The 27619-nt window shown below is 48.5% G+C and overlaps 1 protein-coding gene and 1 pseudogene across 1 annotated transcript; one reads left to right on the plus strand and one right to left on the minus strand.

Moving 5' to 3' along the window:
• Nucleotides 1-27619, minus strand: part of LOC130862662 (non-receptor tyrosine-protein kinase TNK1-like) — a 618047-nt pseudogene that overhangs the window by 438468 nt on the left and 151960 nt on the right.
• On the plus strand, nt 1414-4810 carry LOC130863094 (ankyrin repeat and LEM domain-containing protein 1-like). Its single transcript, XM_057753019.1, has 9 exons — nt 1414-1466; nt 1550-1702; nt 1989-2094; nt 2188-2302; nt 2533-3108; nt 3191-3362; nt 3951-4110; nt 4205-4334; nt 4538-4810. Exons 1-9 carry the CDS (start codon nt 1414-1416, stop codon nt 4708-4710), a joined length of 1638 nt encoding a protein of 545 aa, XP_057609002.1. The 3' UTR covers nt 4711-4810.

The following is a 27619-nucleotide window of genomic DNA, read 5'->3' on the forward strand; positions in this document are numbered from 1 at the left end:
ACCCTACAGAACCCACCCCAGACGTCCTTTCCTCCAGAGACAGGGGTGATCTTTTGCACGCAAGACCGGCGTGGCCCCCACAGGAAGGTCCTCCTGGACACCCAAGGGTCCCAGCTCCAAGTGGGAAGCGGGTTGGGGTGACATCTATTACCCCACCACCCCAACTCTTCTGCAGTACTGTTTGGACCTGTGTGGCCTCACCATGAGCGATCACCACCCAGGGGTCTAGGATGGGGACATTTGGTGGGCGCCCCAGAAGAGGAAGGCAAACCTGGAGTCCCTCCTGCCTTCCCAGGTCAGGCCACAGAGGTTCATCCACTCCACCTTCTCAGTTGATAGAAACCAAAATGGCAGTGGGTGGGAGTCGGGCTCACTTTGATGTGGGAGACAGAGGCGGGAGGATGGCCAGTTTTAGGTCAGCAGGGGCCACATAGAGAAGCCTTGATTCAAAAGGATTATGAACAGAAATAGACCGGACCTGGTGATGATTCAGCCGTTCAGAGCACTGGTTGTGCGTGCAGAGAACCTGGGTTCGATTTCCACGTTTGGGCTCACAGCTTACGTTCTGGGCGATCCGATGCCGCTTCTGGTTTCCATGGACACCAGGCACACATGGTACACGACAGGCATGCAGGCAAAACACCCACACACTTAATTTTAAAAAGTAGGTCAGCTTGATTAAATGTTTTCTGGCCTCTTCATTTATTAGCCACTTAGTGTTGAGTCCTGTCTTCCATTTGCAAATAAGGAAAATGCAGCTCTTTAGAAAACTTTATTTAATTAATTTGTGTGCGCGCGCACGTACGCTTGTGCAGGCTCACAGCCAAGGCACACATGTGTATGTTAGTCTGTTCTCTTTCCAATGTCTGCGTCCTGTGGTTGGGATCAAACTCAGGTCCTGAAGCTTGGCAGCAAGCACCCTATCCGCTGAGCTATCTCCAGGCCCTGGCGAAGACCTTCCTCACAAAGCGACGGTGACAGCCAGCACCGCTGGATTAAAAGTGCACGACGCTGTTCCTCAGGAGGCAGATCCCAGCACTCGCAGACTGAGGCAGAAGGATGGCCCTGAGTTCCTGGACAGCTTGTGCTAAGTCTAGGATACCCAGTAGTTTGTTTTGTTAAAGGCAAAGAGAGGTTCTGCTCTTTATCCCAAGCTCCCCTGGAATTCGCGGTAATCTTCCTGGCTCAGCTTTCCAAATCCCGGAATGGGACCCCAGCTGAGCGCACCGCCCCGCTCTCCAGTCCCTGCGGTTTGCTGGTCCAGGACACACCCTGTCTCCATCAGTGGCTTGGGGCGACGCTGGTCCAACCAGGGCGTTCCCAGAGGCAGGGCTGGGGAGCCGGGGGCGGGGCTGCGCATGCGTAGAGGTCGCCGCGCGAATTTGAATCCGAGGGCCATGACACCTCTGGGACATGGCCAATGCTGCCCGGCAACTGTTGGTCACACTGCGCGAGGAAGATCCGCGGTGAGCGCGGGACGCTGGTCCTCCCTTGCCTTCTGCTCCCCGGGCGGCCAAAGGGCTGATGTCCGCTGTCACCGTCCCCCCAGGGCTGTGGAGGAGCTGCTGCACCTCGGGGCGGACCCCAGCCTGGTGCTGGAGGATGGCATGGCGGCGGTGCACCTGGCGGCCCGAGCTCGCCATCCGCGCGCCCTGCATTGCCTCCGGATCCTGCTGCCCCGGGGCGCCGACCCCAATGCTCGGTGAGGCGCCGTCCGGGTCACCGTGGTGCGGTGGGTGTGACTTGGGGACCCGGCGGCGCTGGGCATCAGGCTCCCGGGTCCCAGGCGTCTGGTCTAGGAGGTGTCTGCTCCCGAGGTCGGGACGAGGTCATTCTGGCACTCTGGAGGGTGAGGCAGGAGGATGACCGTGAGTTAGAGTATCAACTTTCTCCTCACCCCCATTGGTAGTGGGCACAGGGGGCTGAGGCAGAGGGAGCAAAGAGTTCAAGGCCGGGGAAAGGAAACTCCTCCTCTCCCGGGGTCCCAGGTCCACTGAGGCCCTGACACCCGTGCACGTGGCCGCCGTGTGGGGCTGTCGTGGCGCCCTGGAGCTGCTGCTGAGCCGAGGGGGCGACCCTACGCTGCGAGACCAGGTCAGGATCCCATGCAGCGCGCGCGGGGCCGGGTGGGGGGTGGAGGAGGGCGGGCCGTGGGCGCCCCCTGCTGAGCTGACCGTGCCTATGCAGGACGTGCTCTGGCCACTGGACTGGGCTCTGCAGCAGGGACACCATGACTGTGCATGCCTGCTGCGGGAGCTGGACACGCCCACCCGGACACGGAAGGAGACCCTGGAGCCAGCTGGTGAGCAGAGCTCAGGGGGTGCAAGGAACCTGTCACCGCGCTGCCTCACTTCTGGGGGTCAGTTCCATCTGCCCATTTGCCATCTGTCAATCACTATCCATCGTCTCTCAATCATCTTATCACCTAACTTTTATCTGTCATCTATCTTGTCTATATCATCTGTTTATATTTTTATCTGTCTGCTTAGTTGTCATCTATCTATATATTTATATATGTTTATCTATATTTAGAGAAGTTACCTGTAGCCCTGGCTGGCCTTGAATCCACCATGGGTCGAGGACGTGTCTTTGTGAGGTCTCCTGGCATCTTTATACCTCCGTGTTTGTCACCGGTCTCAGAGCAGCTCATGCGCAGAGCTGAGCTGGCAGCTGCTCGTGAGGTGGCGGTGGAGCCCGGGAGTCCAGAGGCCACTGGGAGTGAGGACTGCAGCAGCGATGCCTCCTCTGTCACTGCATCGGAGGACTCTCTGCAGCCCCAGCGCCCTGCGGGGACACTGGGGCCTGCAGCCAGCCTGTGGCAGTCTGGTGGGGCTGAGGCAGCTGGGAATGGGGTACTGAGCTGCCAGCTGCAGGCCCTGACGTTGACCACAGGGGCCACCAATGTCCCATCCCTGCCCGGTGACGGGGACTCGGGGGCCTTGCATCCACACGGCTCAGTGCCCCCCATGTCCGACCTGCAACTGCTTCAGGCTTTGCGGGCACTGGGCCACAGTCCTGGCCCGGTTACCCCTTTCACCCGTGGACACTACTTGCGGCGGCTGCAGGAAGCCCAGGCTAGCCCGGATGAGCTGGTAGTCCCGTGGCGGTGTGGAATCCCGAGACCTGCCTGTTAGCCCCACCGTCCTCACCGGCGGTCCTTCTCAGCTCTGGCTCGGTTTCCCCTTCCCAGCTGTTCCAGGGCACAGCCCAGAACTGGCGGAGGTGCTGAGAACAGGCCACGTTCCCGACTGCCAGGCGGATGAGGCCGCCCTGGCTCAGCACTTTCAACGGCCGGATCCCACGAAGAGGTGGCGGGGAGGCGTCACCAAGTCCAGCTTTACATATCTTCTTCTTGACCCCAGGTATGATGGGGACAGTAAAGCTGGGGCTTGGGATTAGAGGGATCTTGGCTCCACAGGGTCCGCCCTGACAGAGGTGGGGAAGGGTTGGATTGTTCCTTGCTGGTGGCTTCTGCCTCCGTGAGGGGGGGGTACACGACTGTGAGCACGAGGCCTGGGTTGTTCCAGGGAGATTCTGTACACACACACAAACACACACAAACACACACACACACAAGTTGGTGGGGATTTATTTATTTTTGATTTGCTGTGTGTCCCTAGGGAAGGGACTAGCCTTCTCTGTTAATTGAGTCAGTTCTGGCTGTGAGTACCCATTTCATGGCTTATAAAATAGGGGCCCCTGGATATGGGTTCAAAAGGGCCCACGGCTCTGGGGACAGCGGTCATCTTCTCTCTCTGAGACGTCCTTCCTCCCCCACCACACTTTTTTAAACGTTTTATTTTCTGTGCGTGTGTCTGTATGTGCACATGTGGAGGTCTAAAGGTAACTTCTGGGAACTGATTTTTCTCCTCCATCGTGTGGGTCATCAGGGTTGGCAGCGTCAGGGTTGGCAGCTGGCTCCTTCACCGTCTGCACCACTCTGTTCCCAGGCAGACGCAGGGACTGCCTGCCCGAGCCTCCTCCCTCACACTGTCAGAGTGTCTGCAATGTTTCGTGGGAGCCATCTTCTACGTGGGCAAGGGGACCCGTGCCCGGCCGGATGCCCACCTCTGGGAAGCCCTCGGCTACCGTGAACGCCCAGGGAAAAATGTGAGTACAAGGGGCAGCAGTGGTCAGGCCTGCCAGCCTTCAGACAGTCGGAGGGCAGAAGGCTTAGGACCCGACTCCTGATTCCACCCCCCAGGCCTGTCCCAAGGTACGCCGGATCTTAGACATCTGGGCCAGCGGCCGCCGTGTCCTTTCCCTACACTGCTTCCAGCACACGGTGGCCATGGAGGCGTACACACGGGAGGCCTGCCTGTTGGACGCCCTAGGTAAGGTTCGGGCTTTTAGGGCTGAGGTCTCAGGGAAAGTGAGCTCTGAATTCCCTCACTGTTCATGTTCATTCCCATGGTGGGTAGTTACTGAGCGCCACCTGCATACCTAGAACACGCCTGTCGAAATAGAGTCTGTGCCGCTTGTTGTGGAGGAGGGGTGGGTGGAGGCCACGCCATGACTTTGCCTCTGATCTGTCCAGGTATCCAGACACTGACCAACCAGAAACAGGGCCACTACTATGGAGAGGCTGCCTACTGGCCACCCACGAAGCGGCGGCGCTTGGGGGTGTATCTGCTGCACCGCGCTCTGCTAGTTTTCCTGGCTGAGGGGGAACGAGAGCTGAGGCCGCAGGACATCCAGGCCCGAGGCTGAGTGCTGAGGACATGATCGTGAAGCATGAGCCATGGGGTCCCCAGCTGGGTCCCCAGCTCTGGCTTTAGAGGCTTGGTGTGTGTATGTGTGCTGAAGTGTGTGAGTGATGCTGCGTCTGGGTGCTCCTGGATAGGTGGTGAGCTCCCATTGTGTGTGCGGGGCAAACCAGCCGAGGGGCAGAAGGGCCTCTAGAACATTCTACTTTCAGGCCAGACGTGTTAGTGGTGGCCTACCACCACAACCTCGGGAGGATGGGGCAGGAGGATTGCTAGTTGGAGATCAGCCTGGAGACTGGAAACTGGCATACATTTGTATTCGGTTAGAGGCCTCTGAGTGTGTTTAGTGGCGACAATCCTTCCCCTGTGGGTGTCCACACTCGAGGGCCCAAATATGCTCTCGGGAGAGCATCGAGGGTCAAGCAAGGCTGCAGAGCTCAGACTGACTGGGAGCGGAGTGTGTGTGCATGTGCGTGTGTGTGTGTGCTCGTGTGTGAGTGTGTGTGTGTGTGCACGTGCGAGTACGCCTATAGTGTTCCTAGGAATGCCTTACCCCTCCGCAGTCCTGTGCTGTGTCTAGCCCCTTGCCCTCTAAGCATCCAGGCAGCCTGAGGTTGTGGCCTGCCTCTCCGGTCCTCACCATTCTCCATCACCAAGTGGCTGCCTTCCTCCAAGAGCTTCAGGAAAGCCCACAGCAGGATCTGCAGGCACATGGGGAAGTCCCTCCTGCTGTCTACCCTTCAGCCCCACCCAGATGGATCTCCCGGATGGCCCGCCACCCTGCTGGAACCTCACCAGGTATTCATTCACTCGGTTAACACCCATTAAGCACCTACAGTATGCCTGAGGTAGGACTTCTCAACCTTGGCTCTGTGGACCGCTTGGGGTTGCGTCTCTGCTGTGGGACATCGTGTGTGTGTTGTAGGGTGCTGGGCGTCCCCCCTCTCAGGATACAAGGGAAACTCTGCCCTCTTCCACCAGAAGGTTGCCCACCTGTCTTGGGTTACACCACCTGGAAGCGCCACTGAGGAAGAACAGTCTCTGTCTGGAGCACCAAGCTGACCACCCAGCCTGGGCTAAGCCCAAGTTCAGATAGATGACCACGCCCACACAAAGCACACCAACTAAGGCCACGCCCAAACCGCGCCCCAAACAGAATCATACCCCCTCAGAAAAATCTCTTTTGTTACACACCTCTCCTAAATTTCAGGCCTGCTGCCTAGAGAGACACAAGTAGTGATTTCACAGAGCCACGCCCAACGCTAAGCCACGCCCGCCGGGAGTTGGGCCTCTACTGGGCCGAGCCCATCCAGCTGGGATTGGGCACCCTTCCTTGAGAGGACACTGGTGGGTGCTGGAGAGTGCAGGAAGACGCTGGGGTGATGCCCGAGCCATCCCCTCACCCCCGGCGGGCGGGCGGGCGGGCATTCTCAGAGTCCAGCAGTCTATGGGGAAAGGGGGCTGATGAGCCGCTGGGAGTCGGCTCTGCCTGCGGAGAGGACCAATCTGCACCAGGCTGCCTTTGAAGGCAGTGTCTGAACTCATGCCGCATTCGAACATACAACGGTCAGTCTCCCAACTCTACCTGAGGGCTGAGGGTCTTGAGACTGTTCCTAGACAAAGATCTTTTACAGTTTTCATTTTTTTTATTGCTTGTTTGTGTGTGGGGGTTCACATGCCAAGGCCAAAAGATGGAGGTCAGGGGGTGACAAGTGGGAGTTGGTTCTCTTCCACCACGTGGGTCCTAGGAATGGAACTCAGGTGGTCAGGCCTGGCAACAAATGCCATTGCCCCTGAGCCTTCATCAGACTGACAGTTTCCTTTTTATAAAGAAGTAGGAACAGGGGTTATGGCTCCATGTATAGTCTCCGCTGTCTGAAGAGCTAGGCCTAGGATGAGCTCTCCGTCCTTGGTTGGTGGTGTGGAATAGGAAATTCAGGGTGAAGAGGAGAAAGCTAGTGAATAAATTACACTCAGAGAGGAAAGAGACTCCGGTTCTCACGGGAGTGAGTCTTCAGGTGTCAGGGTAGGTCTTACCTGGGTCTCCCTGGACAGAAATGGGGACACGGGGATGTCCAGGACACTCGGGAGATGCTTGGCTGCTCTTCTGGGGAGGAGATAATTCCACTCTGGGTAGGTGCATCTCTGGCAAGAACTGCAGCTGCCATTGGGACAGGAGGAGGACTCGGTAGGAGCTGCTGGGAGAGCTTTGGAAGCCCTTTCTGAGGGATAGACCACAGGCTTTTGTGGAGTCAGGTCAGGGCTGTGCTCACTCTGGCACTGGCTTTGACCGCCTGTTCCCGAGACACAACACAGAGGCAGACTTTGTGAGTCTGGGTATACTGAGGAGTGGTCTGTCAGCAGTCTTCACTGTTGAGGCTTCAGACTGACACGGGAGGGAGCAGATCAGAGGCTGGGCATGGTGGCTTACCTCTAGAATATCAGCACTCAGGAGGCAGAGGCAGGGGGATCTCTGTGAGTTGGAGGCAATCCAGTCTACATAGTGAGTTCCAGGACAGCAAGGGCTAACCAGAGACATTGGAAAAAAAAAACCAGCACCAAAAAAGCCAGATCATGGCTGGAGAGATGGCTCAGAAACTAAAGGTGACTGCTCTTCCAGGGCTTCTGAGTTCTGTCCCCAGCTCCCAGCTCCCAGCTCCGAGCTGCCTTTAATTTAGCTCAAGCTCTGGGGGACCTGATGCCCGTTTCCGGCCTCTGGAGGGACCACATGCATCAGGGCAGTGGTTGGAGTGGTTGCTGCACAAGCATGAGGGCCAGAGTGTAGAGACAGGTGACCCGGATCCATGTGGCCGGGAAGACGACTCAAGGCAGTGAGCTCTGGGTTGACCGAGGGGGATCGGAGAGCAATTCCCAGAACCAGCCTGTGGTAGTTTGAATGTAATTTGCCCCCATAAGCACTATTGGGAGGAGTGGGGTGACTTTCTTGGAATGGGTGTGGCCTTGTTGGAGGAAGAAAGTGCGTCACTGTCAGGGTTGGCTTTGAGGTTCCCTAAGTTCAAGGTCCCACCCAGTGTTTCAGTCCACTTCCTGTTGCCTTCAGATGAAGATGTAGTTAGCACCATGTCTGCCTGCATGCCCCCACGCTCCCCAAATTGATGATAATGGACTGAACCTCTGAACTGTAAGCCACCACAACGAAATGTTTTCTTTATAAGAGTTGCCGTGGCCATGATGTCTCCTCACAGAAATGAAAACCCTAAGGTATGATCTCAGGCCTCTTCACATGTGTGTGCACACACATGGATACAAACACACACAGGTGCACCTGCAGTTGCCCAAGTACACACACAAAGACACACATAGGTGTGCATGCACCCCCTAAACACACACTAAAACAGGAAAAAGGGAAAAGAATTAGGTTTGTGCCTTGGCTTTACAGATGCTGCACATTCTGGAAGGTTCCCCACTTTCAGAGCAGCTGTGGATACCACACACTCTGCAAGGCTCCCCACTTTCAGATCAGCTGTGATGGGTATCACACACTCTGCAAGCCCCCCCCCCCCTTTCAGGGCAACACTGGGAATGGAAAGTAGGCCACCATCACATGTTAGGGAGAGGGGCGTCTAGAGCTGGTGACATGTCCTCTGATTGCTTAGCTCTGGAGGCTTGTTTTGATGAGGAACATGACATCCACCTGGCATCTGCTAGAACACGTGTGCCCTTCAGTTCCTTACATGGAGTGAGGGGGCCTGGGGATCTTTTCAGGACACAGGTCCCATGTTCTGAAGATGTCCTGAGCCTTCTGTGAGCTATATAGTCCGAGGTCGTGGCTAGGGGTCTCCCTTAGGAGAGTCCAGGGGGCACGTTTTCCTGGCTCTGCACACAAATGTCATAGGCCTGGGATGCACAGCAGTTTGAGAGCCTGTTAGGTTTTTTTATCACCTTAGGGTCACCCAGAGAAGTGCAAGAGTGCCCCTCTGGTGGCCTTGAGGCATTTCTGGGCACCTGAGTTGGAAGACAGATGGTTTTCAGGAGGCTTGAAGTCTCAGGGACAGGTTTAGTTGGAGTTGTAGGCCAGTTCCTCTCCACGTGCTGTGGGCTAAGGGAGAGCACTCAGTGTTTGCTGCGTGGCACTATTCTGGGAATGATGTAGACAAACATCTCCTCACCCCTGTGGGACAGAGGACAGACAAAGTAAAGGAGCAAAGGACAGACACCACCAAGTTCAGCGTGTGTTCACCGGGGTTTCTCATAGGAGCAGAAGTAACTCAGAGACAGCCTAACTGGCAGAGCATACCCTCCTCGCTCGGTTGACAGCCCACAAGAGTTGGAACCCCAGAGCTCCACAGCCTACAGGCCAGAGTGTCCCCCTCAGCGATCCTTATTGCTGCTGTGACCTTGGAGAGGGAGGGATTTTGTGAACTTGCTAAATTTCAAGGACTCACTGAGCTCTAAGGGTCACTGGGTCACCACAAGTATAAGAGGGCGGAGGAGCCAAGGGTTGATGGAGCGTTCCCAGCCAGCTACCAGAATGCCACTGCAGGACAGTCCCAAGGTTCAGGGCTGAAAAAAAGTTTACTGGACTAGGATTAATATAAAGGGTTTGTGTGTGTATGTGTTTGACCCTTCAAAAATTTTATTTTTATGTGTGTGTGTGTGTGTTTTGCCTGCATATCCGTCTGTGTCTGTGAAAGACAGAAAAGGTCATCAGATCTCCTAGAACTAGAGTTACAGATGGTTGTGAGCTACCATGTGGGTGCTGGTTACCGAACCCTCTGGAAGAGCAGCCGGTGCTCTTAACTGCTGAGCCTCCAGCCTCCTCCCCCCTTTTCAGCAGCTCACTGAGTCTACTGTTCCTCACATGCACATGAGTATGGTGCTGCCCACTGGGGCACAGGCAACTGTTTTGGGCAGGGTCTCTTTGCTGGGAAGACACCATGACCATAGCAACTCTTATAAAGGAAAACATTTAATAGCTGAGAGGTCCATTATCATAACGGCAGCATGCAGACAGACATGGTGTTAGAGAAAGATCTGAGAGTCCTACATCTTGAAGGAAATGGTGTGCTAAACTGGGTATAGCGTGAGCATGTGAGACCCCCGATCCTGCCTCCACAGTGACACATTCCCCTTCCTCCAACAAAGCCACACCTCCTAATGGTGGCCATTCCTATTCAATTCCCCACAGCCACCCACTGATGTCCACCTCACACAGACAAGTGAGTATCCGTGAATAACCCCTCAGCTGGGGTTGGGCCTTGTGAACCCCTCTGATGGGGGTCCTTTTGAAAAGTCATTTCTAGCCAGGGGTGGTGGTGCACGCCTTTAATCCCAGCACTCAGGGGGCATAGGCAGGCAGATCTCTGAGTTCGGGGCCAGCCTGGTCTACAGAGTGAGTTGCAGGACAGCCAGGGCTACAACAGAGAAACCCTGTCTCGAAAAACAAAATAAATAAATAAATAAATAAATAAATAAATAAATAAATAAATAAAAATAAAGTCCTGCGTCCTGAGCCCGTGGGGGACGGAGGCCATCTTGCAGCCTGTGGACTGAAGTCATGCAGATAGGCTTGTCAGTTAGCACCTTTCTCCCCCGAGCCAGTCCTGAGTTAGAGGTTTTGTGTTGGGTGGGTGGCCCCAGTCCCTTTCAGGTTAGGTGAGCATAGAGGAGCATGGGGATGGGGCTCCAGCCTCATCCTGCTGGCCTGGGGGCGTAGCCAGGCGGGGTTCTGCCCACCAGACCCCCACCTGTTTTGTTCTCTGTAGACCCGGTCCAAGTTCCTCAGTGCCTCAGACAGAGTGACTTGTCCGCTCAGTTCTCGTCACGTCACCCGAACCAGCTCTGGCTGCTGTGGCTTCAGCTCCCAGGACAGTGCAGTGACTGCCTCAGGACACCATCTCTGGAGACTCTAGCTTTATCACGTGGCTCCTTCCTCTGTGAGCTTCAGGAAAGTGCAGTCACCCTGCTGGATCCTCGCCAGGTCAATTCAGCCAACACTCATTAAGCGCCTACAGTATGCCCGGGGTAGGACATTTGGGGTTAGGTCATTGCTGTGCGGAGGTGGTAGGGATCTGGCAACCTCGGTTCTCTCCTGAGGGATGCCTGGTAAACTCCACTCTCCTCATTTGACTTATTAGTCAAATTGAATTACCTTCTTTAGTGTTTTTTGTAGGACTTGCATATCATCAGAAGTAACCTTCTCTAAGGCTTGTATCTTATGAGTAGTAAGTTTTAGTTTTTCTAGGATTCGTATCGTCTCAGTCAATTTCTCATAATCGGAACAGTTATCAAACCATTTTAAGGATAAAATGTGAATTATCAGACTGATAATGATTACTGCCGACATTATATTGATCCCAGCTAAGTTGTTATTTCCTCGTTGATTTTTTTCTACCTACATTCCATCCGTAGAGGCAGTGAACAGGGTCTTTATATAGAAAGGTTTTAAAATTATCCTTTCCCATTTTTACTTTTCTAAAATTTTATTTGAGATTTATTTATTTTGATATTTATTTATTTTAATTAATTAAATAGCCTAGTTTACCATTTAGAAGTTCCCAAGTGTCTTACCAGTTCTGATGCCTCCGATGAGTAGCGCGGATGTAGTGATGATGTTTGACCAGCAGGTGGGGCAGCAAGCACAGCACCAAGGCAGCCATGGCAGATCCAGGTACAGAAGCTGAGCTGACTCAGCACTTTAGGAACATGGGCGACCACTTTCTGGAGGTTTGGGCAATCAACCAGGCTGGTCTCTACCTTGGTGCTCGAGAGCGCCAGGTAGAACTGGCCTGAGAGGAGAGCTGTGTTACCGGGGTCTTGCTGGAGATGCCTATAAGCCGTGGGATATGGCTTTTACTGCTTGCCGTCTGTGGTTTCATAACTAAAGCTGCAAACTTCCAAGCCCCGAGCAGGTCTCAAGGCGAGCTCAGCTGCCTGAATTGGCAGCCCAGAGAGGGGTTCAGAAAACTCCCCAAATGAAGGAAAGCATCTCAGGAGGGGGATGGGGAAAAAGTGAAGTGTGCGCCCGGGTGCTCGCCTACCATAGCGGGTTGGTATGGCAGAAACGGATGCCCGACACTGAGTGTAAGATGAAAATGATTTCTTTTGCCATTTATTAATAAACGAATCCAGTGCAAAATATAAAAAGCATAAAAGGGGGGTAAAAAAACTGAGGCAAATCCAAACTGCGAAAATATACTTCCATCTCTTGCTTCCCAGCTTAAAGGGCTCACGCTCCCTACTCCCCCTTCTTCCCAGTCTTGTCAATTATTTATGTAAACCTTGTCTCTCAGACTGGATAATGGACCTGTGACAGAATTCCCATCACACTTTGCTCGTTCCCACATCCTATACCCATTTCAACAACTTCTACCTGTCCCACAACCTCACCCATTTCCACCACGTGTGCTCATTCCAGCTCCTCTACTCATATTCAAACCTGCACACATTTCCCAAAGCCAAGCTCGATTTCAACAACCTCTACCCATACCCAAACCTGTACACATCCCAACAACTTGTGCCTAGACCCAGTGCGAGCAAGGGTGAGCGTTAGAGCTCTGGCGCTGGGTTGATATCCAAACTTAGGCTGTACTTAGAGCCGCAACAGGGCAGCTCAGCTCTGGAGGGAAAGGTGTCCTGACTTGCTGGGAAGCTAGGCTACCGAGAGCTGGGGTGAGGTGGAGAATGGTCTCCCCACAGGATATAGCAATCCTGCTCCTTTCCCAGAGAGCCGCTGCAACTGAGCTCTGCTCTGCTTCCCTAGAGATGGCGCTGATTTCAGGGTCAAACTGGGTTTCTTTCACTGGTCCTTTTTAGCCTTTTGACTCTAGATTTAGGGCCAGGGCATATCTATATATTGTTTTTTCGAGACAGGTTTCTCTATGGCTTTTGAGCCTGTCCTGGACCTAGTTCTGTAGACCAGGCTGGTCTCGAACTCACAGAGATCCGCCTGCCTCTGCCTTCCGAGTGCTGGGATTATAGGCGTGCGCCACCATCGCCCGGCCAAGGATATTTCTTTCTCTGGCTCTGATTTCAGGGCCAGGGCGGGTTTCTTTGGCTGGTCCTTTTTCCGTACATTCTCCCCTTTCTGTTTGTTACTAAACAGCTGCAGGTGGGATAAGGGACGACATTTTCCTTAGACTACTTCCTGCTGAATCGGGGCATCGGGGTTCTTGGGATAATATTTATTTATTTATTTTTATTCGGCCTCCTCCCAGCTCCCATTTCCCTCCCCCTCCTCCCACTACTCTCCCCCTCCCTCTCCAGCCCCAAGAGCAGTCAGGGTTCCCCACACTGTGGAAAGTCCAAGGTCCTACCCCCTCCATCCAGGTCTAGTAAGGTGAGCATCCAAACAGGCTAGGCTCCCACAAAGCCAGTACATGAAGTAGGATCAAATCCCAGTGCCATTGTCCTTGGCTTTTCATCAGCCCTCATTGTCCGCCATGTTCAGAGAGTTCGGTTTTATCCCATGCTTTTTCAGTTCTAGTCCAGCTGGCCTTGATGAGCTCCCAATAGATCAGTCCCTCTGTCTCAGTAGGTGGGTGCACCCCTTGCGGTCTTGACTTCCTTGTTCATGCTCTCCCTCCTTCTGCTCCTCATTGGGACCTTGGGAGCTCATTCCGGTGCTCCAATGTGGGTCTCTGTCTCTATCTTCATCCATCGCCAGGTGAAGGTTCTATGGTGATATGCAAGATATTCATCAGTATGGCTATAGGATAGGGCCAGTTCAGGTTCCCTATCCTCAGCTGCCCAACGAAGTAACTGGGGACATCCCCCTGGGCACCTGGGAGCCCCTCTAGGTTCAAGTCTCTTGCCAACCCTAAGATGGCTCCCTTAATTAAGATATATGCTTCCCTGCTCCCATATCCATCCTTCCTTTATCCCTACCATCCCAATTCCCCAAGTTCCCCCCATCCTCCCCTTCTCACTTTTCTCTCCCCATCTCCCCTTACCCCATCCCACCCCCAAGATCCCAATTTTTTGCCTGGCAATCTTGTCTACTTCCCATATCCAGGAGGATAACTGTATGTTTTTCTTTGGGTTCACCTTCTTATTTAGCTTCTTTAGGATCGCAAATTATAGACTCAATGTCCTTTATTTATGGCTAGAAAACAATTATGAGTCAGTATATCCCATGTTCATCTTTTTGGGTCTGGGACACCTCACTCAGGATAGTGTTTTCTATTTCCATCCATTTGCATGCAAAATTCAAGAAGTCATTGTTTTTTACCGCTGAGTAGTACTCTAATGTGTATATATTCCACACTTTCTTCATCCATTCTTCCATTGAAGGACATCTAGGTTGTTTCCAGATTCTGGCTATTACAAATAATGCTGTTATGAACATAGCTGAACAAATGTTTTTGTAGTATGATAGGGCATCTCTTGGGTATATTCCCAAGAGTGGTATTGCTGGGTCCTGGGGTAGGTTGATCCCGAATTTCCTGAGAAACAGCCACACTGATTTCCAAAGTGGTTAGACAAGTTTGCATTCCCACCAGTAATGGATGAGGGTACCCCTTCCTCCACAACCTCTCTAGCAAAGGCTATCATTGGTGTTTTTGATTTTAGCCATTCTGACAGGTGTAAGATGATATCTCAAAGTTGTTTGGCAACCCACTGACTGGGAGAAGATCTTCACCAACCCCGCAACAGACAAAGGTCTGATCTCCAAAATATATAAAGAACTCAAGAAACTAGACTTTAAAATGCTAATTAACCCAATTAAAAAATAGGGCACTGAACTGAACAGAGAATTCTCAACAGAAGACATTCAAATGGCCAAAAGACACTTAAGGTCATGCTCATCCTCCTTAGCAATCAGGAAAATGCAAATCAAAACAACCTTGGGATAATCTTTTTTTTTAATTTATTTTATTCTTTTTTTTTTTGCTTAATTTTTTTTCTTTTTTTTATTAATTAATTTATTTAATTATTAAAGATTTCTGCCTCTTCCCCGCCACCACCTCCCATTCCCTCCCGCTCCCCCAATCAAGTCTTCCTTCCTCCTCAGCCCAAAGAGCAAGCAGGTTTCTCTGCCCTGTGGGAGGTCCAAGGACCACCCACCTCCATCCAGGTCTATTAAGGTGAGCATCCAAACTACCTGGGCTCCCACAAAGCCATTACATGCAATAGGATCAAGAACCCATTGCCATTGTTCTTCAGTTCTCAGTAGTCCTCATTGTCCATTATGTTCAGCGAGACCGGTTTTGTCCCATTTTCGCCTCCTCCCCATTTCCCATTTCCCTCCCCCTCCTCCCACCATTGCCCCCTCCACCTCTCCCCCTCCCCCCACTCCATTCTCCCTCTCAATACTGAAGAGCAGTCCAAATTCCCTGCCCTGCAGGAAGTCCAAGGTCCTCCCACTTCTATCTAGGTCCAGGAAGGTGAGCATCCAAACAGGCTAGGCTCCCACAAAACCAGTTCATGTATTAGGATCGAAACCTAGTGCCACTGCCCTTGGCTTAATCTTGATCTTCGTCCTCAGGATGTCACCAGGCACTGCCGGTCTCTGGCTCTGTAGTTAGGTAGTTCTGTAATAGTAATTGGTTAAAGTCTTTTGGATCTGTTGTTGAAGAAATCTAAAGAGGAAGTTTATGAGGCAGCTCACAATTAGTAGGACTAAGAGAAAGGAGAGGAGCTAAGAAGGCTAACTTCCAGATGCATATTTGACTAGCGGTGACCCATTGGGTAGATAGATCAAGCTGTTTCTGGTTTTGAAGATCCATTTGTAGTTGCTGGATCTTATCTTTAACTACACCTGATTGTAGAAACATAGAATCATAGAAACAACATTCTTTCCCAAGAAAGAGAGAAAAATCACCTCTCTCTGCTGTAAGTTCAGTACTCTGCAACTTTATAGTACTACAGTGTCCAGCAAATCTATTTTTCCTTGAAGGGTAAGGATAGTCTGAGCCACCCATTGGAAACACGGGATGAATTCGGAGGAAAACCAGGGTAAATGGCCAGGGAAGCAGTCAGTCCTGCTGTTCCAGGGGCTGCATCTGCAGTTATGCCCAGGGCTGCTAGAAAGGGTATGACTTGGGTTGTTCATTTGCCACGCCATACAGCCATGAATTTGGCGATGGAAATTGGCAAGCGTTCTTTACTAGGGATCACCCTTGATTTAGAAAACAGTGACACCAGGGCACAAGCCCCAGTCCACCTAGCAGGTAAGCAGCGATAAGTGATTACCACAGAGAATCTAGGTGTCGTGAGTGCTCAGACACCACAGAGAATCTAGGCATTGCCAGGGCTCGGACACCACAGAGAATCTAGGTGTCGTGAGTGCTCGGACACCACAGAGAATCTAGGCATTGTCAGTGCTCAGACACCACAGAGAATCTAGGCATTGTCAGTGCTCAGACACCACAGAGAATCTAGGCATCGGAAGTGCTCTGACACAGAGACTGGGTAGTCGTACTGAGTGCAGAAGCCAGGATGCCCACAAGGTGTGTTCCGAGGAGTTGAAACAGTCTACGATAACAAAGAGAGATAAGTGGTAGTAGTGACATTTGACTTCCAGTAGTTAACAAGTGGTGAGGTGAGAGAATCTAATAGGACAATGGTGAGGCCACTAAGGGTGGGTGAGAGTTTGACCCTGGAGGGACACACAACCAGCATTCTCCAAAGAGGCCAGGCTGATGGTTACTCAGTAGCTGATATGCAGTAGTTAGGGTCTGGAACAAGAGAAGGTGTGACAGGGAGCTGAGGTCATTATCATCAATAAAGTCATAGCAAGGCTGTGAGATTCTTCAAGGGGCTTTGGACCTCTTCTGCTGTGTCCATACCTAGGGGTCGAGAAAGCGGGAAGTGCATCCTCTGTGTTTTGAATGTGTCTGGTGGGCAGCTGTGATAAATATAGGTTTACAAATGGCTCCCATTTTACGTCTGGGATGTCATGGGTCCTTAATTAGGATGTAAATATCCCCCAGTCTTCATGAAAAGCAGAGTGTTTTCTTGAATATGCATTAGGTCTCCAGCAGTCTCCAGACCCTACCACCTGAGTGGTCTGGTTGAAATGCTGGGTATACATTTCCTGAATCTGAAATCTCCATACATAGAGCTCACTAATGACAGGGGTGAGTCCAGAGGAGGAGGAGGAGAGGGAAGGCATGACCCAGCAGGGTGGGGCTCAGTTCTTAGCAGGTGTGTGAGGGCTCATTCTTCTGAGACTATAGGCAGGCTGGTAGTCTGTATACAGTTTTAGGGATTGCCCCTTTGCTAGTTGACAGGCACAGGTAAGAGTGATTACTTCAGCCTGCTGGTTTATGGTTTGCACTGAAAGGGTCTGTACTTCAACTACTCAGGTGTCTAAAACCATAGCATGTCCTGCTTTATGTCCTCCTTCATATGGGAGGAGCTGCCATCTGAGCACCATGGACAAGTCCTTCATATGGGAGGAGCTGCCATCCGAGTGCTATGGACAAGTGACTGGAGGGAACACAGAGAGAAGGGGTGATTAACCAGGAGATGGGGAGCTGAAGCTGGAGGAGGAGGGCCTGTTAAACCTTAGACAATCACGCAGTAACAGGGGTCAGAAAAGGTTCATGTGAGGGTTTGAGGGATGCTTTCTATAGGGATAGGCAAGAAGAGAGAAAGAAGGAATCGAAGAACCTAAGAAGCCTGTCGTCCCTAAAATAATAGAATTTCACCTTTGTGTGTGTGTGTGTGAGTGGCTGGACTGAGGGTTTTCTGTCTAGGATAGGCTTAAGTTCCCTGGGGCTTTGGAGAGAGAGTGGGTATTGGGCCTTAGTTATATATTTGATAGGGTTTGTAGTTGGATGATAAAAAAGAGGGTTGTGTTTGGCTATAAAAGGGTTTGGGGTGTCACACACCTGAGGACCTGCTTGAGAGAAAAGGAATATCAGAATGTGTAGATCAGAGGAGCGGGGAATGGCTGCTGAGCCTGGGGTCAAGCAAATAGAGGGAGAAAAGGAAAGAGGATCCCATTTTGGTTAGGAGGCCCCTTCCCAACAAGGGGGGCAGGTTAGTACCACTAGGGAAGAGTGGGTGGGGGAATACCCCTAAAGATGCAGCTAAATGGTAGGGTTTGGTGAGCCTGGTAAGGTGGTCCCCCTACTCTGACAATGGAAGAAGAGGGTAAGGTAGGTCTGGATGTAAAGAGACCTGTCTCTCCAGTGCTGTGATGATGTCCACCTGAGGCTCGCAGTAGGAAATGACAGCATGGGCCCTGTTGCTCATCCACAGCCAGACCAAGGAGATTTACTGAAGGGCAGTCTGGGTTTGATATCCCTGTGTCTCACATGGCATGGGAACACTCAACAACCCAACGTCCTTCTTGATGGTCCAGGGGGCTTACAAGGGTTTGGACAGGCCCGCACCTGGTGACCCTCCTGACAACATTTGTAACAAGGACACTTTTGGAGGACAGGAAATCTGCACTGTTTTGGCCACATGAGAGGCTTTAGCCATCATCAGGTGTGTTTGGTCATGGGCTTTTTTTTTTTCTTTCAAAGTCTCTTTCACGATACACCTTAAAGGCCACTGCTAAAGCTTTGGCTTGTGGAGTCAGGGGTCCTCTCTCTAGATGTTTAATTTTAGCCTTGATATCTGGTAGACTTCGAGAGAAGTAGGGTCACAAGGAGCTGTTCTCCATCTGGGGTCTCAGGACCTAGGTTGGTGTATTTCAAGAGGGCCTTTGTGAGGCAGTTGAGGAATTGAGATGGGTTTCCATGTCTTTTCTGGATGACCAAGTGGACCTGAGAAAACTGACTGCCTTAAGGGCAGCTCTGAGGAGAGCAGCTAGAAATGGGGCTGGTTTAGATGTGGGAGGGACAGAATTGTGGGAGAACGAGGGAATGTCAGTGACCAGAGAGTGGCTGCCAAGGAGAGTGGACCTGGACAGTGTGTCACTGAGGAAGGAAGGGGCAGGAAAAAAGAGGCACTAATGGCTTCTGAGTGTAGGGGAAGACAGACAAGGAGAAGAAAAGGAGAGGCTATGAATGGGGTGAGCCCAAGATCACTGCCTGACTAAAACTTGGAAGGGAAGAAAGTGGTCAGGTGTAGAGGGGGTGCCATATCAGGAGGAACACGAGCTGGAGGATAGTCTGCTTCTAAGAGTAAGAGGGGAGATAGACATTCAACAAACACATCCTCAATGCAGGGAACTATTTATACCAACTAAAGGGGGAACTACAAACAATAGAACAACCAGATCCCACAACCAATTACTGTACCCATTCCCACATCCTGTAACAATCCAACATCCTGTACCATCATCCACATCCTGAAACAATTTCCAAATCCTTTACCCGTTGTAACTTTCTGTACCCATTCTATTTACTGTACCCATTACATTTACAGTTACCCATTCAAAATTTTTGTACCCCTCCCATTTCCTGTACCCATTCCATTTTCCTGTACTCATTCCATTTCCTGAAACAATTTCCTGTACCCATTCAAACTTCCTATACCCATTCCAACTTCCCGTACCCATTCCATTTTCCTGTACCCATTCCATTTTCCTGTATGTAGAAGGAACTGTGGGTTGCGTTCCTGCCGCCCGGCTCCTGGCCGCCTGGCTAGCTTATGCCCCAAGATAACAACACACAAATTGTATTCATTTAAACACTGCCTGGTCCATTAGCTCTAACCTCTTCTTGGCTAATTCTCACATCTTGCTTAACCCGTTTCTAATAATCTGTGTAGCACCACGAAGTGGTGGGTTATTGGGAAAGCTTCAGCATGTCTGACTGGTGGCTGGCTCCATTGCGTCTGACCTCACTGCCTTCTTCCTCCCTGCATTCTGTTCTGTTTACTCTGCCCACCTAATTTTCTGTCCTATCAAAGGGCCAAGGCAGTTTCTTTATTAACCAATGACAGTAACACATAGACAGATGACCCTCCTCCATCATTTCCCCTTTTTCTGTTTAAACAAAAGAAAAAAGGCTTTCACTTTAACATAGTAAAATTACATATAGCAAAACAGTTATCAGGCCAGAATGACAGTTACAATATTTCTATCTATTTTATCTTTATCATAACAATGGAAAACTATAACGATAACTAACCACTTTTGGACTCCATCAAAGAATCCAGAAGGATATAATATTACCTAAGCAAACAAGAAATAAGCAACTTCCAAACTCTAGAGATGACAGAGACATCTCGCTGCCTGGACAGTCACCCAGAGTTCCTCTGTACCGTTGGGGCATCCATTTTCAGCCTACAGGCCCATAGTATCCAGCAGACATTTCCATGAAGCAGGAAATTTTAAAGGCAGTTCAGTCACTATCTGCTGTGTCCTGCAGAATGTCTCACAGACTCTTTCATGAATCAGGAACCCCAAAAGACCATCCGGCAAGTTCAGCAGTCCTCTCTCTGCAGGTTCTTTGTATCCAGCTTATGCAATAGTCCAGGCAAGAGAAGTTTCTTGCCCAAATGGCTAGCAAACTCCATAAGGAGCATCTTTGATGGCCATCTTCCTCTTGAAGTAGATTGGTGCTGCCAGGAGCAGACATGTCTCATTGTCATGAAAAACCCTAAGTTATTAAAACATTAAAACATCATATTCTGTAGTCTTTGAAAGATATGAAGAATACCTATTTAACTGAAATATATCTCTACATGTCTAGAAAATCTAACATGACTACAAGCTTGACTATTATCAATGATTATTCATTAACAACCTATATTTTCTAATTATACATTACATTTTTAAATGAACTACACAATCACAATACCTTAATCAAGATCAGAAATACATATACATATAATAAAATTGACCTTAAATTTAAATCACTAAAGCAAAATCCATATCAATGCGAATTATTCATATCTATATAATAGCCCCCTTTAAATGTAAAGGAACATTTATAAACAATATTTGGGAATATGGGCACAGTTTTTCTCTCCAAACTGCTTCATGCTGAATGGGGGTGTTGTTATTTAGGTCTTTCATGGTATAACCTGTGTGCTAGATTCATCTCAGTTGGCAGTTGAGCAAAGTAATTTCTTGAGGATGTTCACAGCAACCTTTCAGGAGGACATGGTCTATCATACCATATTGGGATAGAAGCAATCCACAGGGTCTCATCCTCTGTGAAAACAAAAGAGGGACTTTTCCAAAGCATCATAAACTTAGATCCAAATTTTCAAGTCAAGGTATTTTCAAAATATCTATCTTGGATTAGTTCAGCAGCATTTATAAACAAATATCTTTTAGCAGCTGTTGCTCCTTCCTCAGCATTGAAACAATTCAAAGAGAGCATAATAGCATACAGTATCAAGATTCTCTGTGTATTTTCCATCTTTGTGCAGCTTTATTTTAACTTCTATTTCTTTTATTTTTACGTTTACTTTTTGAGACAGGTTCTCTGTATATCTTTGTCCTGGAATAACTCTGTAGACCAGGCTGTCTTTGAACTCACAAAGATCCTTCCATCTCTGCCTCCCAGGCATTGGGATTAAAGGTGTATGCTACCACACCTTGAAATCACAGAGCTCTGTCTGTCTCTGCCTCCTAGGCATTGGAATTAAAGGCATGTGCTGCCACACCTTGAAGTCACAGAGGTCAATCTACCTCTGCCTCCCTAGTGTTGGAATTAAAGGTGTATACTACCACACCCAACTACTCTATTTTTTTCTTTACCTTAAGAACTTTAACTTTTTTTTAGCCTGAATATATTTTTAAACACACTGTAAACCATTTAGATTTTCTTCATCATGAGTCCTTATGGAGAGGATTAAAGCCATGGCTTTGATGGCTGGATACAGCCCATTCTTTAGCTTTCCAGCCTCATGGCGGAGGTACTGCTGGAGCCATTTTTATTGTCACAACTCTATGGCGTTTCAAGGTCCCTGCCAGCAAGCAAGCTACAGCATTCTGCTCACAGACCACACTGTTGGACTGCCTGCCTGAAAGAGTCAGAGTTTGCCCTGGCAGAACGGCCCAGAAAGCCTGCATTTTAAATTGGCACAGCTTTTTTTCCTGCTACAACTGAAAACCGAAAAGCATGCGTTCATCTTTTCATCAACACCTTTTAAGTGTTTAATGGTAGGACCTCTTAAAAGAGCTGCAGGGTTTTGCAGCTAAAGCTGAGTCAGGAAGCCTCTCGTAGATGAGAGCGCTTGCTTGCCTCTAGCAAGCAGAGCCGACCCAAGAAATTGCTGCCACCAAGAAAACATGCTTTACTCTATTCTTTCCCAAGCTTTCTCAGGCTTTCTGTGGACTCAGTTATCCACGTCTGGGCGCCATTTGTAGTAAGGGGTGAATAGGCCTGCTTTTCATCCTGCCCAGCTCCCTCATGGTTAGCTTTACACCCGAAATAACAACACACAAACTGCCTGACCCATTATCTGTAGCCTCTTATCAGCTAATTCTCACATCTTGATTAACCCATTTCTAATAATCTATGTAGCACCACGAGGTGGTGGCTTACCGGGAAGGATCTTAACCTGCTTTCATCTTGGAGAGGAGAGCTATAGCGTCTGCCCCGCTTCCCTTCTTCCCAGCATTCTGTTCTGACTACTCCACTCACCTACATTCTGACCTATCAGGCCAAACAGTTTCTTTATTAATTAACCAGGGAAAGCAACAGATAGACAGACGACCCTCCTCTATCACCTGTAACAATTCCATTAGCCTGTACTCATTCGAACTTCATGTACCCTTTCCATTTCCTGTACCCATTCCAACTTCCTGTACCCCTTCAATTTCCTGTACCAATGCTATTTTCCTGACCTAATCCATTTTCCTGTACCAATTCCAACATCCTGTACCCCTTAAAATACCTACAACCATTCCAACTTCCTGTATCCATTTCATTTTCTCATACCCATTCCATATTCCTGTACCCATTCCATTTCCTGGCCCATTCAATTTTCCTGTACCCATTCCAACTTCATAACCCATTCAATTTTCCTGTACTTCTTCCATTTCCTGTACCTATTCCAACATCCTGTAGCTCTTACAGTTCCTATACCGATTTCAACAACTCGTATCCATTCCATTATTCTGTACCCATTCCATTTTCCTGTACCGAATCCAACATCCTGAAACTCTTCCATTTCCTGTACACATTCCAACATTCTGTACCATTCCATTTTCCTGTACCCATTACATTGTCAGGTACTCTTTCAATTTTACTGTACCATTGCATTTTCCTGTACCCATTCAAATAATCATAAAAACATGCTGTAACTCTTTCATTTCCTGTGCCAATGCCAACATCCTGTACTCAATGCATTTTTCTGCACCTATACCAACATCCTGTAACCCTCCCAATTCCTATACCCCAGTGAACATTCAGTACAAATTCCAATTTTTTGTACCCATTACAACATCCTGAAACCCATCCATTTCCTGTACCAATTCCAACACTTGTACCCTTTACATTTTCCATTACATTGTCAGGTATTCTTTCAATTTTCCTGGACCCATTCAATTTTCCTGTACCTATTCCTACATCCTGTAATCCTTCCATTTCCTGTACCCATGGAACATCCTGGACCCTATTCATTTTTTGTACCCATTCCAACATCCTATACGATTTCCATTTTCCTGTATCCATTCCATTGTCCAGTAGTCTTTCAATTTTCCTGTCCCTATCCCATTTTCCGATACCTATTGAACATTCTGTAACCCTTCCATTTCCTACACCAATGCCAACATCCAGTGCCCATCCAATTTTCCTTTACCCATTGCAACATCCTGAAACCCTTCCAGTTCCTATACCGATGCAATCATCCTGTACCCATTTCATTTTCCTTTACCCATTCCAACATCCTGAAACCCTTTCATTTCCTGAACCCTTGCCAACATCCTCTACCCATTCCTTTTTCCTGAACCTATGCCAATATCCTGAAATGGTTATATTTCCTGCACCCATGCCAACATCCTGTACCCATTCCATATGCCTGTACCCATTCCAACATCCTGAAACCCTTCCATATCCTGTACCCATGCCAACATCCTGTACCCATTCCATATTCCTGTACCCATTGCAACATTCTGAATACCTTCGATTTCCTGTATTTGTGCCAACATTCCATCCCCATTCCATTTTCCTGTACCCATTGCAACATCCCGAAACCCTTCCATTTCCTTTTTTTAAAAAAATATTTATTATGTATACAATATTCTGTCTGTGTGCATGTATGCAGGCCAGAAGAGGGCACCAGACCATTTTACAGATGGTAGTGAACCACCATGTGGTAGCCGGGAATTAAAAACAGGACCTTTGGAAGAACAGGCAATGCTCTTAACCACTGAGCCATCTCTCCAGCCCCAACCCTTCCATTTCCTATACTCATTCCAACATCCTGTACCCATTCCATTTTCCTTTACACATTCCAGCAATCTTGTCTACTTCCAATATCCAGTAGGATAACCATATGTTTTTCTTTGGTTCACCTTATTTAGCTTCTCTAGGATCATGAATTATATGCTCAATGTCCTTTATTTATGTCTAAAAACCAATTATGAATTAAGTACATCTCATGTTCATCTCTTTGGGTCTGGGTTACCTCACTCAGGATAGTGTTTTCTATTTCCAACCATTTGCATGCAAAATACAAGATGTCAGTTTTTTTTTCTGCTGAATAGTACTCTAATATGTACATATTCCACACTTTCTTCATCCATTCTTCCATTGAAGGGCATCTAGTTGTTTGGCTATTACAAATAATGCTGCTATGAACATAGTTGAACAAATACTTTTGTAGTATGATAAGGCATCTCTTGCGTATATTCCCAAGGGTGGTATTGCTGGGTCCTGGGGTAGTTTGATCCCAAATTACCTGAGAAACCACCACACTGCTTTCCACAGTGGTTGCACAAGTTTGCAATGGATGAGTATACCCCTTACTCCACATCCTCTCCAGCAAAGGCTATCATTGGTGTTTTTGATTTTAGCCATTCTGACACGTGTAAGATGGTATCTCAAAGTTGTTTTGATTTGCATTTCCCTGAAGGCTACGGAGGTTGAGCAGGACCTTAAGTGTCTTTTGGCCATTTGAACGTCTTCTGTTGAGAATTCTCTGTTCAGTTCATGCCCCATTTTGTAATTGGCTTAATTAGCATTTTAAAGTCTAGTTTCTTGAGTTCTTTATATATTTTGGAGATCAGACCTTTGTCTGTTGCAGGGTTGGTGAAGATCTTCTCCCAGTGAGTAGGTTGCCTTTTTGTCTTAGTGACAGTGTCCTTTGCTTTACAGAAGCTTCAGTTACAGGAGGTCCCATTTATTCAATGTTGCCCTTAAAGTCTCTGCTGCTAGGGTTATATGTAGGAAGTGGTCTTCTGTGCCCATATATTGTAGAGTAATTCCCACTTTCCATTCTATCAGGTTAAGTGTATTCAGACTGATATTGAGGTCTTTAAAGCACCAAGATGATGAAACCTTCCATTTCCTGTCACCATGCAAACATCCCACACAAATTCCACTTTACTGTACCCATTCCAACATCCTGAAACCCTTCTATTTCCTGTACCCATGATAACATCTTGTACCCACTCCATTTTCCTGTACCCATTGCAACATCCTGAAACCCTTACATTTCTATACCCATGCCAACCAAAATCCTGTACCCATTCAATATTCCTGTACCCATTCCAAATCCTGAAACTCTTCAGTTTCTTGTACCCATGCAAACATCCTGTACCCATTCCATTGTCCTTTACCCATAACACCATCCGGAAACCCTTCCATTTCCTGTACCCATACCAACATCCTGTACCCATTCCATTTTCCTGTCCCCATTACACTATGTTGACACACTTACATTTCCTGTATTCATGCCAAAATCCATACCGATTCCATTTTTCTGTACCCTTGCAAAATCCAGAAAACCTTCCATTTCCTGTAACCATGCCAATATCCTGTACCCATTTCATTTTTCTGTACCCATTCAAACATCCTGAATCCATTTCATTTCCTGTACTCATGCCAAAATCCTGTACTCAATTCATTTACCTGTACCCAATCCAACAATCCAAAAGCCTTCTATTTCCTCTACCTATGCCAACATACTTTACCGATGCCATTTTCTTGTACCCTTCTAAAATCCCGAAACCATTCCATTTCGTATACCCATGCCAATATCCTGTACCTATTCCTTTTTCCTTTGCCCATTCCACCTTCCTGAAACCCTACCATTTACTGTACAATACCAACATGCTGTACCCAGTTTATTTTAATATACCAATTCCAATATCCTGAAACCCTCACATTGCCTGTACCCATGCCAAAATCCTGCACCCATTCCATTTCCCTGTATACTTGCAAACACCAGAAACCCTTCCATTTCCTATACGCATGCCAATATCCTGTACCCATTCCAATTTCCTGTACCCATTCCACCATCCTGAAACCCTTCCATTTCCTGTACCTCTGCCAACATCCTTTACCGATTCCATTTTCTTGTACCCTTGCAAAATCCCGAATTCCTTCCATTTCCTCTACCCATCCCAATATCCTGTACCCATTCCATTTTCCTGTATCCATTCCAACATCCTGAATACCATACATTTCCTGTACCCATGCCACCATCCTGTACCCATTTCATTTACTTGTACCCAATCGAAAATCCTGAAACCCTTCCATTTCCTGTATCCATGCCAATTTCCTGTAACCATTCCATTTTCCTGTACCCATTCCAACATTCTAAATACCTTTCATTTCCTCTACCCATGGCAACATCCTGTACCCATTTCAATTACTTGTACCCAATCCAACATCCTGAAACACATCAATTTCCTGTACCCATGCCAACATCCTTTACTTATTCCATTTTCCTGTACCCTTGAAAATTCCGAAATCTTTCCATTTCCTATACCCATGTCAATACCCTGAAACCATTCCATTTTCCTGTACCCAATCCAACATCCCGAAACCCTTCTATTTCCTATACCCATGTCAATATCCTGTACCCATTCCATCTTCCTGTACCCTGTTGAAATGGGAGCGGCGGGGCTGCTTCCCACCACCACCCAGTTAGCTTTACCCGAAATAATTACACGGAAACCGTATTCTTTTAAACACTGTCTGGCCCATTAGTTATAACCTCTTATTGGCTAGCTCTTACATATTGATCTAACCCATTTCTAATATTCTGTGTAGCACCACAAGCTGGCTTACCAGGAAAGATCTTAACCTGCGTCTGTCTGGAGTAGGAGAATCATGGCGACTCCTGACTTGGCTTCTTTCTCCCAGCGTTCTGTTCTGTTTACTCCGCCTATCTAAATTCTACCCTATCAGAGGCTAAGCAGTTTCTTTATAAATTAACCAATGAAAGCAACAGATTAATACAAGACCCACCTCCATGAGTACCCCTTCCAACATCCTGAAGTCCTTTCATTTCCTGTACCCATGCCACCAGCCTGTCCCCTTTTAATTTACCTGTACCCAGTCCAAATCCTGAAATCCTTCCATTTCCTGTACCCATGCCTCCTTCCTGTACCCTTTTAATTTACCTGTACCAAATAAAAATCCTGAAACCCTTCCATTTCCTGTACCCATGCCAATTTCCTGTACCCATTTCATTTACCTGTACCCAATCCAACATCCTGAAATCCTTCATTTCCTGGACCCATGCCACCATCCTGTAGCCTCTTAATTTACCTGAACCTAGTCCAAAATCCTGAAACCCTTCCATATCCTGTACCCATTCCAATTTCCTGTACCCATTGCAACATGCTGAAAACCTTCCATTTCCCATACCCATGTCAATATCCTGTACCCATTCCATCTTCCCGTACCCCTTCCAACATCCTGAAGCCTTCATTTCCTGTACCCATGCCACCATCATGTACACTTTTTTTTTAATTTTTATTTTTTTTAATTAAAATTTCCACCTGTCCCCGTTTCCCATTTCCCTCCCCCTCCTCCCAAATATTGCCCCTCCCCCCACTCCCCTTTCCCTACCCCCACTCCTCTTCTCCTCCTCCCACTCCATTCCCCCTCCCTCTCGATACTGAAGAGCAGTACAAATTC

This window comes from Chionomys nivalis, chromosome 20 (assembly GCF_950005125.1).
Source record: "Chionomys nivalis chromosome 20, mChiNiv1.1, whole genome shotgun sequence".
NCBI lineage: Eukaryota > Metazoa > Chordata > Mammalia > Rodentia > Cricetidae > Chionomys > Chionomys nivalis.